The sequence below is a fragment of the Cannabis sativa genome, chromosome X (genome assembly GCF_029168945.1).
Source record: "Cannabis sativa cultivar Pink pepper isolate KNU-18-1 chromosome X, ASM2916894v1, whole genome shotgun sequence".
Classification (NCBI taxonomy): Eukaryota; Viridiplantae; Streptophyta; class Magnoliopsida; order Rosales; family Cannabaceae; genus Cannabis; species Cannabis sativa.
Window position 1 is genome coordinate 67597820 of NC_083610.1, and position 16560 is coordinate 67614379.

At 32.2% G+C, this 16560-nt stretch overlaps 1 protein-coding gene across 1 annotated transcript; it reads left to right on the forward strand.

Annotated features, from left to right (window-relative positions):
* The first annotated feature begins 323 nt into the window (after positions 1-323).
* LOC133032323 (uncharacterized) lies at positions 324-1982 on the forward strand. The gene is made up of 2 exons (XM_061106229.1): positions 324-557; positions 618-1982. The coding sequence occupies exons 1-2, from the start codon at positions 324-326 to the stop codon at positions 1980-1982; spliced, it is 1599 nt and encodes a 532-aa protein (XP_060962212.1).
* Positions 1983-16560: the final 14578 nt, after the last annotated feature.

Sequence of the window (16560 nt, forward strand, 5' to 3'; positions counted from 1 at the left end):
GAAAAAGCATTTCTGTGCACCAGGAACCCGGAGAGAAAGGAAGAAAGAGCCAAAGATACCCTCCCATTGATCTAAGACATCAGATCAACGGAAAACATGGTGACCTACGGGATCACCTAGACCAAAAGAAACATACACCGGTGGTCTCCACGGGAACGCTGAACCAGGGAATTATGGCTGAGCTTACCATACTGCGCAAAGACATTGCTCGAGTCTCCCGGAGATAAAAAGGTGATGACTCAGATTCTGACTGTGAAGACCGGGAGCCATGCGCCAGGCACATCCTGGAGGCAGAGCTCCCCAAAAATTTTAAGATGCCCGAAATGGCAGCTTATGCCGGGAACTCGGACCCTAGCGATCACCTGTCTCGATTCAACCGAGTAATGACGGTCATGAGAGTCAGCAATGACACCAAATGTTTATGCTTCCCGCTAACGTTGAGTGGGTCCGCGGAGGAATGGTTCAAGAAGTTGGAACCAGGATCAGTGGACTGCTGGAACAAGTTGCAAGTTAGTTTTCGGAGACAGTTTGTCGTCGCGAGAAAGGTTAATCTTGAGGTCAGTGCCCTGACTAACATCAAGCAACTGCCCACGGAAACATTGAAAAATTTCATAAAGAGGTTTAAGGAAGAAGCCTCGAAAGCTATGAAAGTTGATGACGGACAACAGCTTGCACTTCTTCAAGCAGGGATCCGTACAGGGACTCCATTCTGGAACGAATTACAGCAAGAAGGAGCCTCCAACCTTCAAGACTTCCAGAAGAGAGTCCAAAAGTACATCAACTTAGAAGAGGCCCAAATAGTGGCTTATGGGGGATACTATCTGACCGGAATAGCAGGGTATGCGCCCGGAGTCCAACTCCCAGGAACCCTACCAACGACTACTCCACCAATGAGCGGCATACAATTCTCCGCTACCCCAGGATATAATCAGAGCCAGGCATTGGCTCTTGCATCTTCTCATTATGGGAATCCTTCTGGGATAAATGGACAAGTCTCGTCTCACTCCGCTCCTGCTGCAAGCCTAGCGGGACCTTCTCAAGGCTCTCGGAGCAAGAGGTCCTCAAAAGGTAGCAACCAGACGGAGGACAAGCGACAGAAAAGGGGGTACACTCCCCAATACACCCAGTACATGGAACTGACGAACTCCCAGGAACGCGTGCATTTTGCCACTAGGCAAAATACGCACTACCGGAGACCGCCTTCTCTGTACAGAGATAGCTCCCGAAGGGATCTCAACAAAAGATGCGAATACCATAACGACATTGGACACAACACCAATGAATGCAAAAACCTTAAAGATGAGATCGAAAACTTGATTCGATTGGGTCATCTCTACGAGTGGATTAAGAACCGGTTGCCTCATCTCAACCCGATTTCGGCAGCAGGACCTTTGCCCCAAGAAGTGCCAGGGGGTGCGTCCGGAGCGTTGGCACCAGTCGCTCCCCCAGGGGAACCTCAGCAGATTCGTGGCCTGCCATTGAGACCCAATGGAAGAGTAGCTATGATCTCTGGAGGACCCCATATCAGAGGGACTACCCGAAAGGAATTGAAGCGCTACGCCAGGGCCGTAAAACACAGTGAGGTTTGGCAAGTTACTCAGCTCCCAGCTCAGAGGCCCCGACTCATGGATCAACCCATTACGTTCATAGAAGAAGACACAAAGACGGTGTGTTTTCCTCACCATGACCCTCTGGTCATAGAGACTCCCATCGCCAACAAGATTGTGGCTAGAATCCTAATCGACAATGGGAGTTCTGTGAATTTGTTATTTAAAGAAGCCTTCACGGCGATAGCCCTCACGGACAAAGATCTCTCGCCAAGTGGTTCCCAACTCACAGGGTTCAATGGGACAAAACTTACCCCAATGGGAAAAGTGAGGTTGCCAGTAACCCTGTGCCCGGACACACCCCAAAGCACTTTTAAATACTGCACATTGGTGGTGGTAGACTGCCCGACTGCTTACAACGCAATCCTCGGATGACCGGCCTAGTGGACTTCGGCGCAGTTACTGTTGGAAATTATTTTACCAGGATCTAGATTTACTAACAAGTATGTTGGATTAACAACCTAATATGGATTCTAAAACAATGAAAATAAACACATATAAAGTTAGAAAACCTTACAGTGGGTGCAGCGGAATAATATGACTCCTTCCGTTCAGATCTCTAGCCCTTGATTCCTTTCTATAGCAGAGCATCACCAAGATCTGAACCTGGATCTTCTTTTCTCCTTCTTTGATGCAGAAATTCCATAGTCTTCCATACTATGATTGAGATACCACTTGATGTGTGTGGGCACTACTCATCTCAAAAGGATTTCGAAATTTCTCTCTCTTTTCTCTCTTAATTTCGTGGCTGATAGCATGCAAGAGAAGAGACACAAAGGTTGCTTTATATAAGGAGAAGGGAGAGCACAACTTTCCAAATAAACAGTTTCCTCTTTTACTGTGTAATTGATTAACTGCCTTATTTAGTGTGATTCACCACTTTCCTATTATAGCTAGGCTTTGATTAGCAATTACATGACAATTAAAAAAATAAAATAATAATTGGGAAACACAAAGGGAGTGCTCGGCCATAGAGGGAATATGGGCCTCACTTGGATTTTGCAGTTTCCTCAATTTTATTTCAATTTATCCAAAAATGCCATTTTTCCAATTCTAATCATTTAAATGCCAAAACTAATTATTTAATAACTAAAATAGATTATTAAATAATATTGTCATTTAAAATAATTATTAATTAGACATGCAAAGTCTCTCAATTAATAATTAAACCTAGAAACCCTTTTCTTTACGATTTCATCCTTAAACTGTGAGAATTCATAAAGTAGACATAGTCTAACTTTTAGAATTATAATTGATTAATTAAAATCAATTAACTGAGTCTTACAAGCAGTATGGCCTCAACTAGTATGGGGACCATGGGTCTATATAACCGAGCTTCCAATAAGTCGAACCGAATTTACCAAGTAAATTCCCTAACTTATTAATTCCTCATTGAATCCACACTTAGAACTTGGAATTGCACTCTCAGTCATATAGAAACGCTCTATATGTTCCACGATATAGACACGTCATTAGTTATCCATTGTTATAACCCTAATGTGATCAATGATCCTCTATATAGATGATTTACACTGTACAGGATTAAATTACCGTAACACCCTACAATGTATTTTATCCTTAAAACACTTAACCCTGTATAAATGATATTTCACCTAAGTGAAATGAGATCTCCACCATTTATCTTCGTTTGGTTAAGCTCGAAGGAAATCATCCTTTACTTCTATTTGCCAAATAGAAGCTATAGATTCCATATTTATGCTAGCGCTCCCCCACTCAATTGTATTACCGTGTTCCCAAAATGTACGTATCACCCAGACTAAAGATTAGGCTTAACTAACAAATCAAAGAGCACGAATAATACTCTTGAAATTGAGCCTAACCATATCAGGATTTCGATCATGTGATCTAGGATCAACTTATGATATTGAATTGAATAGATGTTTACGGTAAGTTTCAAAATCTAATTCAAAGTTCAATATCGGTCCATTCCAATGCATACTCCATGCATCCGATACTGGTAAACTTTGCCAATGTCCTGGAAAGGACATAACACTTTTCCAAGGTGTAAGAATACCTATCGCTGATTATACCATGTCAGTCTAAATCCAGTGTTCTGACAAATCAGGGAATCTACTTTTGAACATATAATAAAGATTATATTCCACTGTGCTGACAACACTATAATCTTTAACCAACTCATATGTTCTGGACTTAAAAAGAATTCATACATTATATACATATAATCATGAAATAATCATGTGAACCATGCAACATAAAATGTTATTTCTGATCTTTATTAATAAGTAAATCTGATTATATTGAAATGAGTTTTATTTAGGGCATAAAACCCAACAAACTCCCACTTGCACTAATATAAAACAAAAAGTGCATTTCAAATAATCATTAACACCTTGATGTACAAATCAAGTGTAGTAGTAGTAAACTCCTCGTAATGGGATCTGACAGGTTGAATTAAACACAACCTCTTCTCCACCATTACTTTTCCTTAATCACAAAATCCTTGATAATGTGAAATTCCTCTCTATATGTCTACTCTTTTGGGATACTGGATTCTATACTTTTGGGCAACTACTCTTTCGTTATTCAGAAAGTAACCCTAGTAGTTAAGGCAAGTTGGAACACTGCCACAAATGTATAGAACTTTCCTTAGACTGAAAAAGTATCTTTCCTGCAACTTTTAACATTCAGTCTCTTTTTGGTAGACCAAGAGATTTCAGATAGGTTTTTACACTTCTCCAAAATCACTACTCCACCCCCAAAGTAATCACCATCTTATCAGCAGACTTTCTAGCACACAGGCAAGTCTCAAAATCTGATGTGGTGTAGTCTAAGAGTTTTAAAAACACCCTTATTGACTAACATATAGTTCCTCTTCTTAATCTTAAAATTTACTTGATTGTCTTCCAATGTTCTTCTCCTGGATTAATCTGATACTTACTCATTACTCTCACTCAACAGCAGGTGTCTGGTCTAAGGCATACTAAAGCATATCTGAGACCTCTCACTGTTGATTCAAGAAATTCTTTCATGGTTTTATCTTTTCTGGAATAGTTGAGACTTTTCCTTAGATAAATAAAATGTCTAAGAAGTTGTGAAGCTTCTATAGATTGCCATTGGAAAGAAAATGCTTCAGCATCTTACTAAAGTAAGTTGCTTGCATTAAAGTAAGTAATTACCAGGTATACCACAAGCCATAGGTTTAGATAAACTCAAACCTATAATACTAGGAACCTTAAGTTTTGTTAAGTCCATTGAATAGACTTATTAACAAAAATTTCCTTTCATGTCCTTGTGACAGAAAACTTTAGGTTACTCCATGTGAATGGATCAAACCATAGTTCTCTTGGCTTTCTTCTTAGTTTCTTATCTTGACAATCCATTACTTGTTTAAACTCACAATGGATTTTAATCACCAGTGTCTTCCAAGTTATAAGAAGATGAGTTCCTAGAAACTCTCCCACTACAACAAGGTACCGTGAACTATGTCAAAGAAAACTAAATGGTATAGACCTCTTCAGTTGTGTTAAGACAACAGAGGCAGTGGGATCATCTTGTAAAATAAGATGATAGAACACTTTTGGAATCAATAAAAAATATCTCCTTTATTTGCTACTTTATTTTTCAGACTTAGTCATTTTCTTAGAAAAGTAGTATTTGTTTAAACAAACACTTTCTTGTCTAATGACTATGGGATGCTCCACCCCTAATCACTTAGAATAGCTAACAAACATGCAAACCAGGGTTAGCAGTTCTAGCTTTTCTTAAGATTTCGATTAGGTCATCCATGAATCTAGTAATGATTTACATTAAGTATACAACCATTACATCATTCTGAAATTTTATTACCATATAAGGATTTAGGCAACGACTAGTAACTAATCATCAATATGCAACTCGAATTTCTGGGGAGGTAAGTTTGGATATTATTCAAAATCAAATTAATGATCTTTGAACTGCATATCTACTAACTTTTTCTCCACCCCTATCAGTTCGCAAGATCTTTAACCACTTACCTTCACCATTGCTAGAAATTCATGAAATTTTTCAAACATTTCAAATTTCTTTTGCATAAGGTAAGATCTAGAGTGATCGTTTTAAGAATACAACGAAAACTCATATCCACCCCTGAATGTACATCCATCTGCGAATGAGATGAAATTACTTTCAGTGGATATAGGCATATTAACTCTTTGCAGAGAATGATCTTGTCAAAACCACTATGAACAAGATACAAATGCCATAGATTTATAAAATGTGGTTGTATCTTTTGATGACTTACTTTAGTTACATCAAAGAGTTCTTAGAATAGTGCAAGTAGATTCTGGTCACAGAATACTAAACTCATACAGTTTGAATCCATTGAAAGAAAATGGTTATTAAACACTTGTGAAAGTGTAACTGTATAATTAGTAATTCTCTCTTTGACCACCACTACTAATCTAACTCTATGATTTGCCTATACAAGTAGGAGATATCTAAGATTGAGGATTTATATCATTTAGGGATAGAATTCCGGGAATATAATCATATGCGTCATCTAATTTCTTAAGAGAAAATAAGACTTTATATGATTTATAGACCATTCATCCAATGATATGTCATTAAGCTAATTCGAAATGAATAAGCTAAGAGGAATTAGGATAATTTCGTTTTAAATAAGAATCCAACGATGCTCCGATTAGCGAGAGTCAAAGTAATCTTATTTATACAATCTTCTTGTTTCATATTGTAAAACACTAGTCTAAGGTGTCATCAATTGATGAACAGCTAGATGTTGCATATACAATATTTATCTTTCGTGATCTAACACTATCATGTTAGTCTAATGGTGAAAATCCATTAGGGATTCATCTCATTAGAAAAACAAATCAAGTTAGACCAACAATGAAGATTCGAAATTAAACTACAATTTAATAACAGAAAATAACATGGTTCAATACAAATTCATACACAATTCAGAAATTATGAAGCACATAGCAAGTAGGAATGACAAGTGAAAATACTAAAACATACAATCCTAAATAATTTCCAAGGTTTTCAACAAACTGATATCAGTGTCCCGTTTAGGCGAGAGTCAAAGCTATCATCCATTGAATAGAGTTGTCAGCTCATCTAAAATGTCAAACATTCTAGCAACCTTTTATTCGATCAAGATGTGAATCCGCGTTGTCCCGTTTAGGCGAGAGTCAAGGCTATTCTATCTTATGAGCTTCCACCATTGTTTCATATTCTTGCAAGTCTTATATAGTCGCCACCATTAGGGTGATCATAAACTATATAAAAAACTTACAAGATTACTTATCTTTCGAGATTAAACGGTGCTAACTTGCTAATGAACGTTCCTCCATTAGGGAGGATTACTCACTAAAACAATAGCTATGTAAAACCAACAATGGAGATCGAATGTCCTTATAATAAAGAGCTCATTATTTAATGAGGGGTGTATTTTCTTCTAATATTTATTTTAATCAATTTATTTTAAATATATATTTATTTAATTAAAATTTCCAATTTAGAATGAAAAATTCCAAATATAAATTTTAATTTAATATTTATAAATTATACTTAGATGGATAAATAACGTGAATTATTTCCATCTTAGTAATAATTTCCATAAATATTTAGAAAATCATTCAATTTAAGTTGTTTCAAAATTAATTTGAATTAATTTACAACTCAAATTTAATTTTCTATAAATATATATTGCATTTTCGAAAATGCTTTAAAATAAAATAAAATAAATCCTGGAAAATTACTCTAATTTTATGTTGGCCCAAAATTAATTAATAAAAATTAATTTTCAACAAAAAATATAATTTTCCTATTTAATTAAATATCTAAGAAAAATTTCAAATATTTAAGTATCATGATTAAAAAATCAACTTAAATATTAATTTTCTATTTAATTAAATATCACTAGAAAAATACTTCAAGCAAAACAGATAATATCTATCTAGACTTTCATAGACTAATGAATCCAATTTCTAATTATAATATATTTTAGTTCATTTATTTTAATTAACCATCAAATGAAAAAGTCACTGATTTAAGTTGGTCCAAAATTAAATAAATAATTTTCAACTTTAATCTATTTTTCAAATAAAATTCGAAATTTCTACATTAAAGAAATGTAATTTCGAAATTTTGGGAAATGATTAATAAAATAAAATAAAATATATTCTGAAAATTATTCAAACTTAAGTTATTCTGAAATAAGATTCCAAACTTAAAATAATTTTCAACTTTAATTAAATAACATGAAAATAACAATATTAAAGTATCATGATGAAAATCAACTTAGATATTGAAATTTTCAATTTATTTAAATGTATTAAATTCAAGAAATAAATAATTAAGTAAAGAGGAAACTTAATTATTAATTCTAGTTTAATACCAGAAAAATATTCTAAACTTAGATTGTACCAAAATTAATTATGAGACAATTCATTTCACAATCAATGATATTTTCCTATTAAATATTAGAAATAATAACTAGTACTAGAAATAACTATCTAAAATATATCATTGACTAAGTGTTTTTCTAAAATTAACTTTAAAATATTACATGAAAAATAAATTTCATATATTTTAAAAGTTAATTATGTTGCTAATTCAATTTTAATTAGGTTAGACTAATATAATTAACCTAATACAATTATTTAAATAAGGCAAATGGGCCTTCACAATTGGGGTAGTTCATGTGAGGGGGAGCTGGGTTCAGTATGTCGTACCCACTTCTATGGCCCCCAACTCTCACACAAGGCCCAAAAGAGAGAAATTTAACCTTTAAATAAATAATTGTTATTCATTGAATAAGCCCAAATCTAATTGGACCTAAATAAATTTTCTTATGTCAAAATTTATTTTAGCAACCTAGTCCATTTACTTAGTAAAAACTTAAATGGGCTCCCTATATGCATCTAAGCCCAAAAGCAAACATATAGGCTCACACAGGTCAAATGATTTGGATGGGCCCTATCATGTTACTAGGTTTATACAGATGAAAGAAGTACAAAATTTACCTGTTACAAATTATTTATAAGATCTATCGTCAATTGGACTATGATTAAAATCAGATCATTGGATCATGATCTGTCAACAAGTTAATCATAGCAATTTAGATCAGATAAATAATAGGTTTGTTAAAAAAGTTTGAATAAACAATATAAATAAACAAACATTGTCCATGTAACAGATGTGAATCAAGATATTAATATAATTAAATTATTATTCTTAAACTAACCAAATAAAGGAAACTAATTTTAAAATATCTAGGTTTATTTGAATCAAATTAAATATCTAATAAGATCAATGATTTGAAAGGAAAGAATCTCCAATATCACTTTCAGATCTTATAATTGTAATATCCAGATTAAAATGGTATTTAATTTTTTTTTCTCTCCTTGGGATATTAATTGTGTGAGGATAATTATCTTATATATTTGTGTTGTTAGTGAGTTGAGATTGTTGCTTAGATTGTTGTACCAATTTTCTAGAGAGAGTTAAAGTTATATTAACTACGAAAGTAAAATATTATGGTATTTTTACAAGGTAGGTAATCATTTAATTAAAGCCCAATATGAAAGTTTATTAGGGTTTTATAAATTATTTAGTGGATTTTAATTAATGGTATAAGTGATATTAAATAACATTATTATAGAATTAATGTTAAAAATTCGTAGGTTTGGATAAATTCGCATGATTAAAAACTGTTTTACTAAAACGATCATATCTGGAGTTCTAGAACTCGGATTGAGGTGATTTCAGTGGCGTTGAAAAGATAATTCAAAGATCTATCAATTATGTAGAAATAGATTTATCGTAATTTTAACTTTATTTGGGTCAAAATTAAGGTACAAAGTGACGACCTGTTAAGTTTAGTATAGAAACCCTAAGTTTTAAAATTCAAATTTAAAACTTATATCTAACAAATAAGATTTTTATTTAATTATTCTATTTAGAGTTAAATTAGTATCAGATTACAAGGGATATTTTATTATTTTCTTTTATGGGTTTAATTAGATTATAAAACCTAAATCTATCACATTCTTGATACGTAATATGCAGAGCCTCTAACCCTGAGAAAAATAAAACTCAATCTCTTTCTTTCAGCCTGAATACAATTCTCTAATTCTTAGAGAAGACACTCATAAAATCCTATACCCTACAAGTTATCCATCTCGCTACCTATCAAAGATTTATAATTTTCCTTCTTGTTTCATTCTCTTCGCCAAACAACACTCATGATTTTCATCAACATAACATTGAGATCATCATCACCATTCTAATAATTTGAGATTTCAAGATCTAGCACTGATTAAGAAGAGTCATCAAGAGGTAAGAGAGTTCTTCCACTTATTGTTGTGAACTTTTAGGTTAAATTATGAAATCTCGTTTTTTTTATTTTTTTTTCTGAAAATTATTGTCTTAGTAAAATAGTCATATCTCTCTCAATATTGATCCGTTTCTAGCAATTTTTGTATCGTTAGAAAGCTTATTCGATGATCTAAAATTTTTATGAAGAAACTATTCACCATTTCGGTGATATTCTATGTCGAAAATTATCATCTTTATGATATTGTTGTAAATCGTTTTTTTCATATTCCCAGAAAAAGTACTTTCACTTAAAATACCATAACTCTCTCAATTCTTGTCCATTTTTAATGATCTATATATGGTTTCAAAGCTCATTCAATTTGCCATAAGTTTTATGAAGAAACATTTCGTGAATTCGGAGTTATACTATGTAGAAAAGTTAGTTTCCTTCTGTATCATGTAATTCGTTTCTTGAATCTTGTTCTTCCAAAACTGTTTTGGTAAAATTATAATATCTCTTTGAATATAATTCCAATTTCAGAGATTTTGGTATCATTGGAAAGGGAATTTAATTTCCTAAAACTTTTATGAAGATGTTATCTTCTAGTTCTGAACCTTTCAATGCAAAAAGTTTGTATTTTTGCTAAGTCGTATAATTCATTACTCCATATTCCTTCTCAGAAACAGTTTCAGTAAAACAATCATAACTCTCTCAGTTTTAATCCATTTTTAATGATCTTTATATCATTGGAAAGATAATGGAATTTTCTATAATTTTTATGAAGACAACTTTTACTGAATTAGTGTATTTGTTGGTCAAAAATAATAATCTTTCTGCTGTACTGTAAGAGTACGAATTTTAATATTAGGGCCTTGACCCATGTCTTATTATAGGTAGTAGTGATGAGATAACAACTCTTAAGCAGCGGGATTTGAGGTAAGGAAATTAGATAGTTTTGTATGTGTTTATCTGCATAAATTTAAATTCTTTATGTATTGAAATATGACTTATGATTTGTTTTTATGAATATGTATATGGTACTGAGAATGTGTGGTATGGACACAATATGAGTTTGTGAATTGATACATAGATTATGGTTGTATGACTTGTATATGTTGTATGTTGTATTTGTATGTTTCAGGTTGTGTGTTGTATGATGTATTTGTATGTTGCATGTTATATGTTGTATGTTGTATGCTAACGTCTCAGGTAAAGTGGGGGACCATGGTGGGGTATGATACGGGATAAGGTCGTTGAATGTAGAGATACCCTACCCTGCATTTTACTGAGTCGTGTATGAGATTGTTATGGTGGGTATGATACAGTGATGTTACTGTTGAATATAGAGATACCCTATCCTATAACAATGGTAGGGCTGCATAGGCCCATGTTATTATATGGGCAGATTAGGCCCAAGATATTGTAGGGTCAGGCTAGGCCCGGGTTATGTAAGTAATGGCTATGATATGCCAATGTTGTGATAATGTTATTATTATTTATAGTATTGATATGATTATGTTATGAGTATGATATTGGAGTTATGATCTCTGTATATGTGTACGGTGTGAACAAATAGTATAGACTTGTATGATAAAGGTTTCCATATGTACAGTTATTTGGTTATAGTTATAAAAGAGCATGTATGATATTGCTAAAACTTAATAAATACATTAATGGTATGTGTGATATTATATGGTATTGTTTGATAAGCATTTCCTTACTGAGCTTTTAGCTCACCCCCCTTACTTTCCCCCTACAGGTATTAGACAGGGAAGTATGTATAGTGAGTGTGGTCACCTGCACGTATACTGTGAGCGGCTACGGGCGAACAAACGATCTAGAACGCCGGCGGTGCCTTAGTTTTATTTTAAGCAGTTGATAAATCTAACACAGTGGAAATGCATTATTTAAAATTATTTACTTACTGTATCTTGTTTTACAAATGAAGGATCCTTCTCTGTTGCATTTTGATTTTTTTTAAAATCCACTGTTGTATTTAAATTATTTTTTTTTATCTTTTCAAATTATGCATGAAAATAGTATTTTTGTAAAATAAGGCAAAATATCGGGGCGTTACAATAATTTAATAAAATAAACCAATTCTAAAATAGATTTGGTTAGATAATTATTATTTTAGGAATAAAATAATAAATAAATAATAATTACCATAATTATATGTCAAAATATCTCAAATTAAGCAATATTCAAATCTCTACAAAAATATCTATGTTATTTAAATATTTAAGATATGATTTATAAATTTCTAATAAGGAAAAAATGATATATATATAGAAAAAAAATATCATTTTTATACTTATAATTTATAAATAATTAAATATTTAACAAAATAACAAATTTTTGAATTTGAAAAATATTATGGTAAGTATATCTATAAAAATATCTATGTTAATTTCAAATTTATTAATTATTTAATTTGCCATTTAAGATAATTTTAATATAATATTTTAAATAAAAAGACAAAGTTATCTTTTAATTTAAAATATCTTAAATATCAAAATATCTAATCTTATAATTAAATAATAAATAAATGTTAAAGAAGTTAACAAATTTTTAAATCTGACCATAATAGGAAATATTTAAAATTAGAAACATTCCAAAAAAGAAATATTTAAAAATTGGAAAAATTCCAAATTGAAAATATTTAAAATTGGAAACATTTCAATTTAGAAATATTTAAGAAAGGAAAAATGAATTTTGGGAAACCATCCCATGAAAAAATTGGATTTTTGGGGAAAAAACCTCAAAAATTCGCAATTTGTGGGGAACTGCCAGGATAGGCTTCATGCAGCATCCAATCTTCCAAAATTCATATCTTTCTCAATTTTTATCGGAATCGAGTTCCGTAAAAACGAAAGTTGCTCAATTTTTCACAAAGAATCCAAATAAAATATTTTCAAAAATTGAAAAAATATATTTCATGGAAAAATTTGGTACAACATTAACATTCATCACATAAGCACATAAACCAACATGAAACCATCCAAATCAACACAGAAACATGCAATCATCGTTTTAATTCATATTACATGAAAGTAAATCATTACCATGGCTCTGATACCAGTTGTTGGAAATTATTTTACCAGGATCTAGATTTACTAACAAGTATGTTGGATTAACAACCTAATATGAATTCTAAAACAATGAAAATAAACACATATAAAGTTAGAAAACCTTACAGTGGGTGCAGCGGAATAATATGACTCCTTCTGTTCAGATCTCTAGCCCTTGATTCCTTTCTGTAGCAGAGCATCACCAAGATCTGAACCTGGATCTTCTTTTCTCCTTCTTTGATGCAGAAATTCCATAGTCTTCCATACTATGATTGAGATACCACTTGATGTGTGTGGGCACTACTCATCTCACAAGGATTTCGAAATTTTCTCTCTTTTTCTCTCTTAATTTCGTGGCTTATGGCTTATGCATTCATACAAGAGAAGAGAACAAGGTTGCTTTATATAGGGAAAAAGGAGAGCACAACTTTCCAAATAAACAGTTTCCTCTTTTACCGTGTAATTGATTAACTGCCTTATTTAGTGTGATCCACCACTTTCCTATTATAGCTAGGCTTTGATTAGCAATTACATGGTAATTAAAATTGAAAATAATAATTGGAAAACAAGCAAAGAGGTGCCGGCCATAGGGTGATATGGGCCTCACTTGGATTTTGCAGTTTCCTCAATTTTATTTCAATTTCTCCAAAAATGCCATTTTTCCAATTCTAATCATTTAAATGCCAAAACTAATTATTTAATAACTAAAATAGATTATTAAATAATATTGTCATTTAAAATAATTATTAATTAGACATACAAAGTCTCTTAATTAATAATTAAACCTAGAAACCCTTTTCTTTACGATTTCATCCTTAAACTGTGAGAATTCATAAAGTAGACATAGTCTAACTTTTAGAATTATAATTGATTAATTAAAATCAATTAACTGAGTCTTACAAGCAGTATGGTCTCAACTAGTATGGGGACCATGGGTCTATATAACCGAGCTTCCAATAAGTCGAACCGAATTTACCAAGTAAATTCCCTAACTTATTAATTCCTCATTGAATCCACACTTAGAACTTGGAATTGCACTCTCAATCATATAGAAACGCTCTATATGTTCCACGATATAGACACGTCATTAGTTATCCATTGTTATAACCCTAATGTGATCAATGATCCTCTATATAGATGATTTACACTGTAAAGGGATTAAATTACCGTAACACCCTACAATGTATTTTATCCTTAAAACACTTAACCCTGTATAAATGATATTTCACCTAAGTGAAATGAGATCTCCACCATTTATCTTCGTTTGGTTAAGCTCGAAGGAAATCATCCTTTACTTCTATTTGCAAAATAGAAGCTATAGATTCTATATTTATGTTAGCGCTCCCACTCAATTGTACTACCGTGTTCCCAAAATGTAAGTATCACCCTAACCCAAAAGTAGGCTTAACTTAACAAATCAAAGAACGAATAACACTCTTGAGATTGAACCTAACCATATCAGGATTTCGATCATGTGATCTAGGATCAACAGGTGATATTGAATTGAATAGATATTACGGTAAATTTTAACATATCTAATCAAAGTTCAATATCGGTCCCTTCCGATGTATACTCCATACATCCGATACTGGTAAACTTTGCCAATGTCCTGGAAAGGACATAACACTTTTCCAAGGTGTAAGAATACCTATCGCTGATTATACCATGTCAGTCTAAATCCAGTGTTCTGACAAATCAGGGAATAAACTTTTGAACATATAATAAAGATTATATTCCACTGTGCTGACAACACTATAATCTTTAACCAACTCATATGTTCTGGACTTAAAAAGAATTCATACATTATATACATATAATCATGAAATAAATCATGTGAACCATGCAACATAAAATGTTATTTCTGATCTTTATTAATAAGTAAACCTGATTATATGAAATGAGTTTTATTTAGGGCATAAAACCCAACATTATGTCCTTTCTAGGGCATTGGCAAAGTTTACTAGTATCGGATGTATGGAGTATACATCGGAAGGGACCGATATTGAACTTTGATTAGATATATTAAAATTTACCGTAATATCTATTCAATTTAATATCACCCGTTGATCCTAGATCAAATGATCTTAATTCTGATATGGTTAGGTTCGATCTCAAGAGTATTATACATGTTCTTTGATTTGTTAGTTAAGCCTACTTTTGGGTCAGGGTGATACGTACATTTTGGGAACATGATAGTATAACTGAGTGGGAGCGCCAACATAAATATGGAGTCTATAACTTCTATAGGAATTTAGAAGTGAAACGATGATATCCTTCGAGCTTGGCTAAACAGAGATAAATGGTTGAGATCTCATTTCACTTCGCTGAAATATCATTTATACAGAGCTAAGTGTTTTAAGGATAAAATACATTGAAGTTGTAACGGTAATTTAATGCCTATTCAATGTAGATCATCTATTAGAGGGTCATTGATCAAATTAGGATTATAACAATGGATAATTAATAGCGTATCTATATCGTGGAACATATAGAGTGTTCTATATGACTGAGAGTGCAATTTCAAGTTCTAAGTGTGGATTCAATAAGGAATTAATAAGTTAGGGAATTTACTTGGTAAATTCGGTTCGACTTATTGGAAGCTCGGTTAATATAGGCCCATGGTCCCCATACTAGTTGAGACCATACTACTTGTAAGACTCAGTTAATTGATTTTGTTTAATAAATTATAATTCTAAAGTTAGACTATGTCTAGTTTATGAATTTTCACTAAGCAAGGGCGAAATTGTAAAGAAAAGAGATTCTAGGTTTATTTATAAGTTAAGAGACTTTATATGTCTAAATTAATAAATATATTAAATGGCAATATTATTTAATAATTAATTTTTAGTTATTAAATAATTAGAATTGGCATTTAAATGGTTAAACTGGAAAATTTGCATTTTTGAGAAAATAGGATTGAAAAATAACAAAATGGCAAAATTGCAAAGTGAGGCCCATTATCCCTTATATGGCTGGCCACTATGCAAGCCTTTTACCATTTATTTTTCCATTATTTTATTGCCATACAATTCTAACCTAAACTTAGATGGCATTCTATAAATAGAAAGTGTTGGCTTCAAGAAACTATGACTTGCACATTGTTCCTTTCAGAGAAAAGCCATAGCCGCCCCTCTCTTCTTCTTCTTCTCTTGAATTTCGAAATACCTTGAGTGATAGAGTAGTGCCCACACACATCAAGTGGTATCTCAATCATAGTATGTAAGACTGTGAAGAATCCAAACAACAAGAAGGAGAATCAACATCAAAGGAATGAGAGAAAGAGATCCAGGTTCAGATCTTGATTATGCTCTGCTACAGAAAGGAATCAAGGGCTAGAGATCTGAATGGAAGGAGTCATTATATTCTGCTGCACCCAATGTAAGGTTTACTAAACTTTATATGTGTTTATTTCATTGTTTTAGAATTCATATTAGGATGTTAATGAAACATACATGGTAGTAAATCTAGATCCTGGTAAAATATTTCCAACAAAAGTATCTTTATAAATTTTTAGGGTAGAAATAAAATTCATTTTTTTTTCTCAATAATCTCATTACTTTCAGGATTATTCGATGGACCAAAT

What these genes read in the sequence shown, in the direction of transcription:
- LOC133032323 (XM_061106229.1), top strand. Translation starts at nt 324, where the DNA reads ATGGCAGCTTATGCCGGGAACTCGGACCCTAGCGATCACCTGTCTCGA. An exon ending in CGAGAAAGGTTAATCTTGAG is followed by an intron (nt 558 to 617) that starts GTCAGTGCCCTG and finishes AATTTCATAAAG; the next exon opens with AGGTTTAAGGAAGAAGCCTC.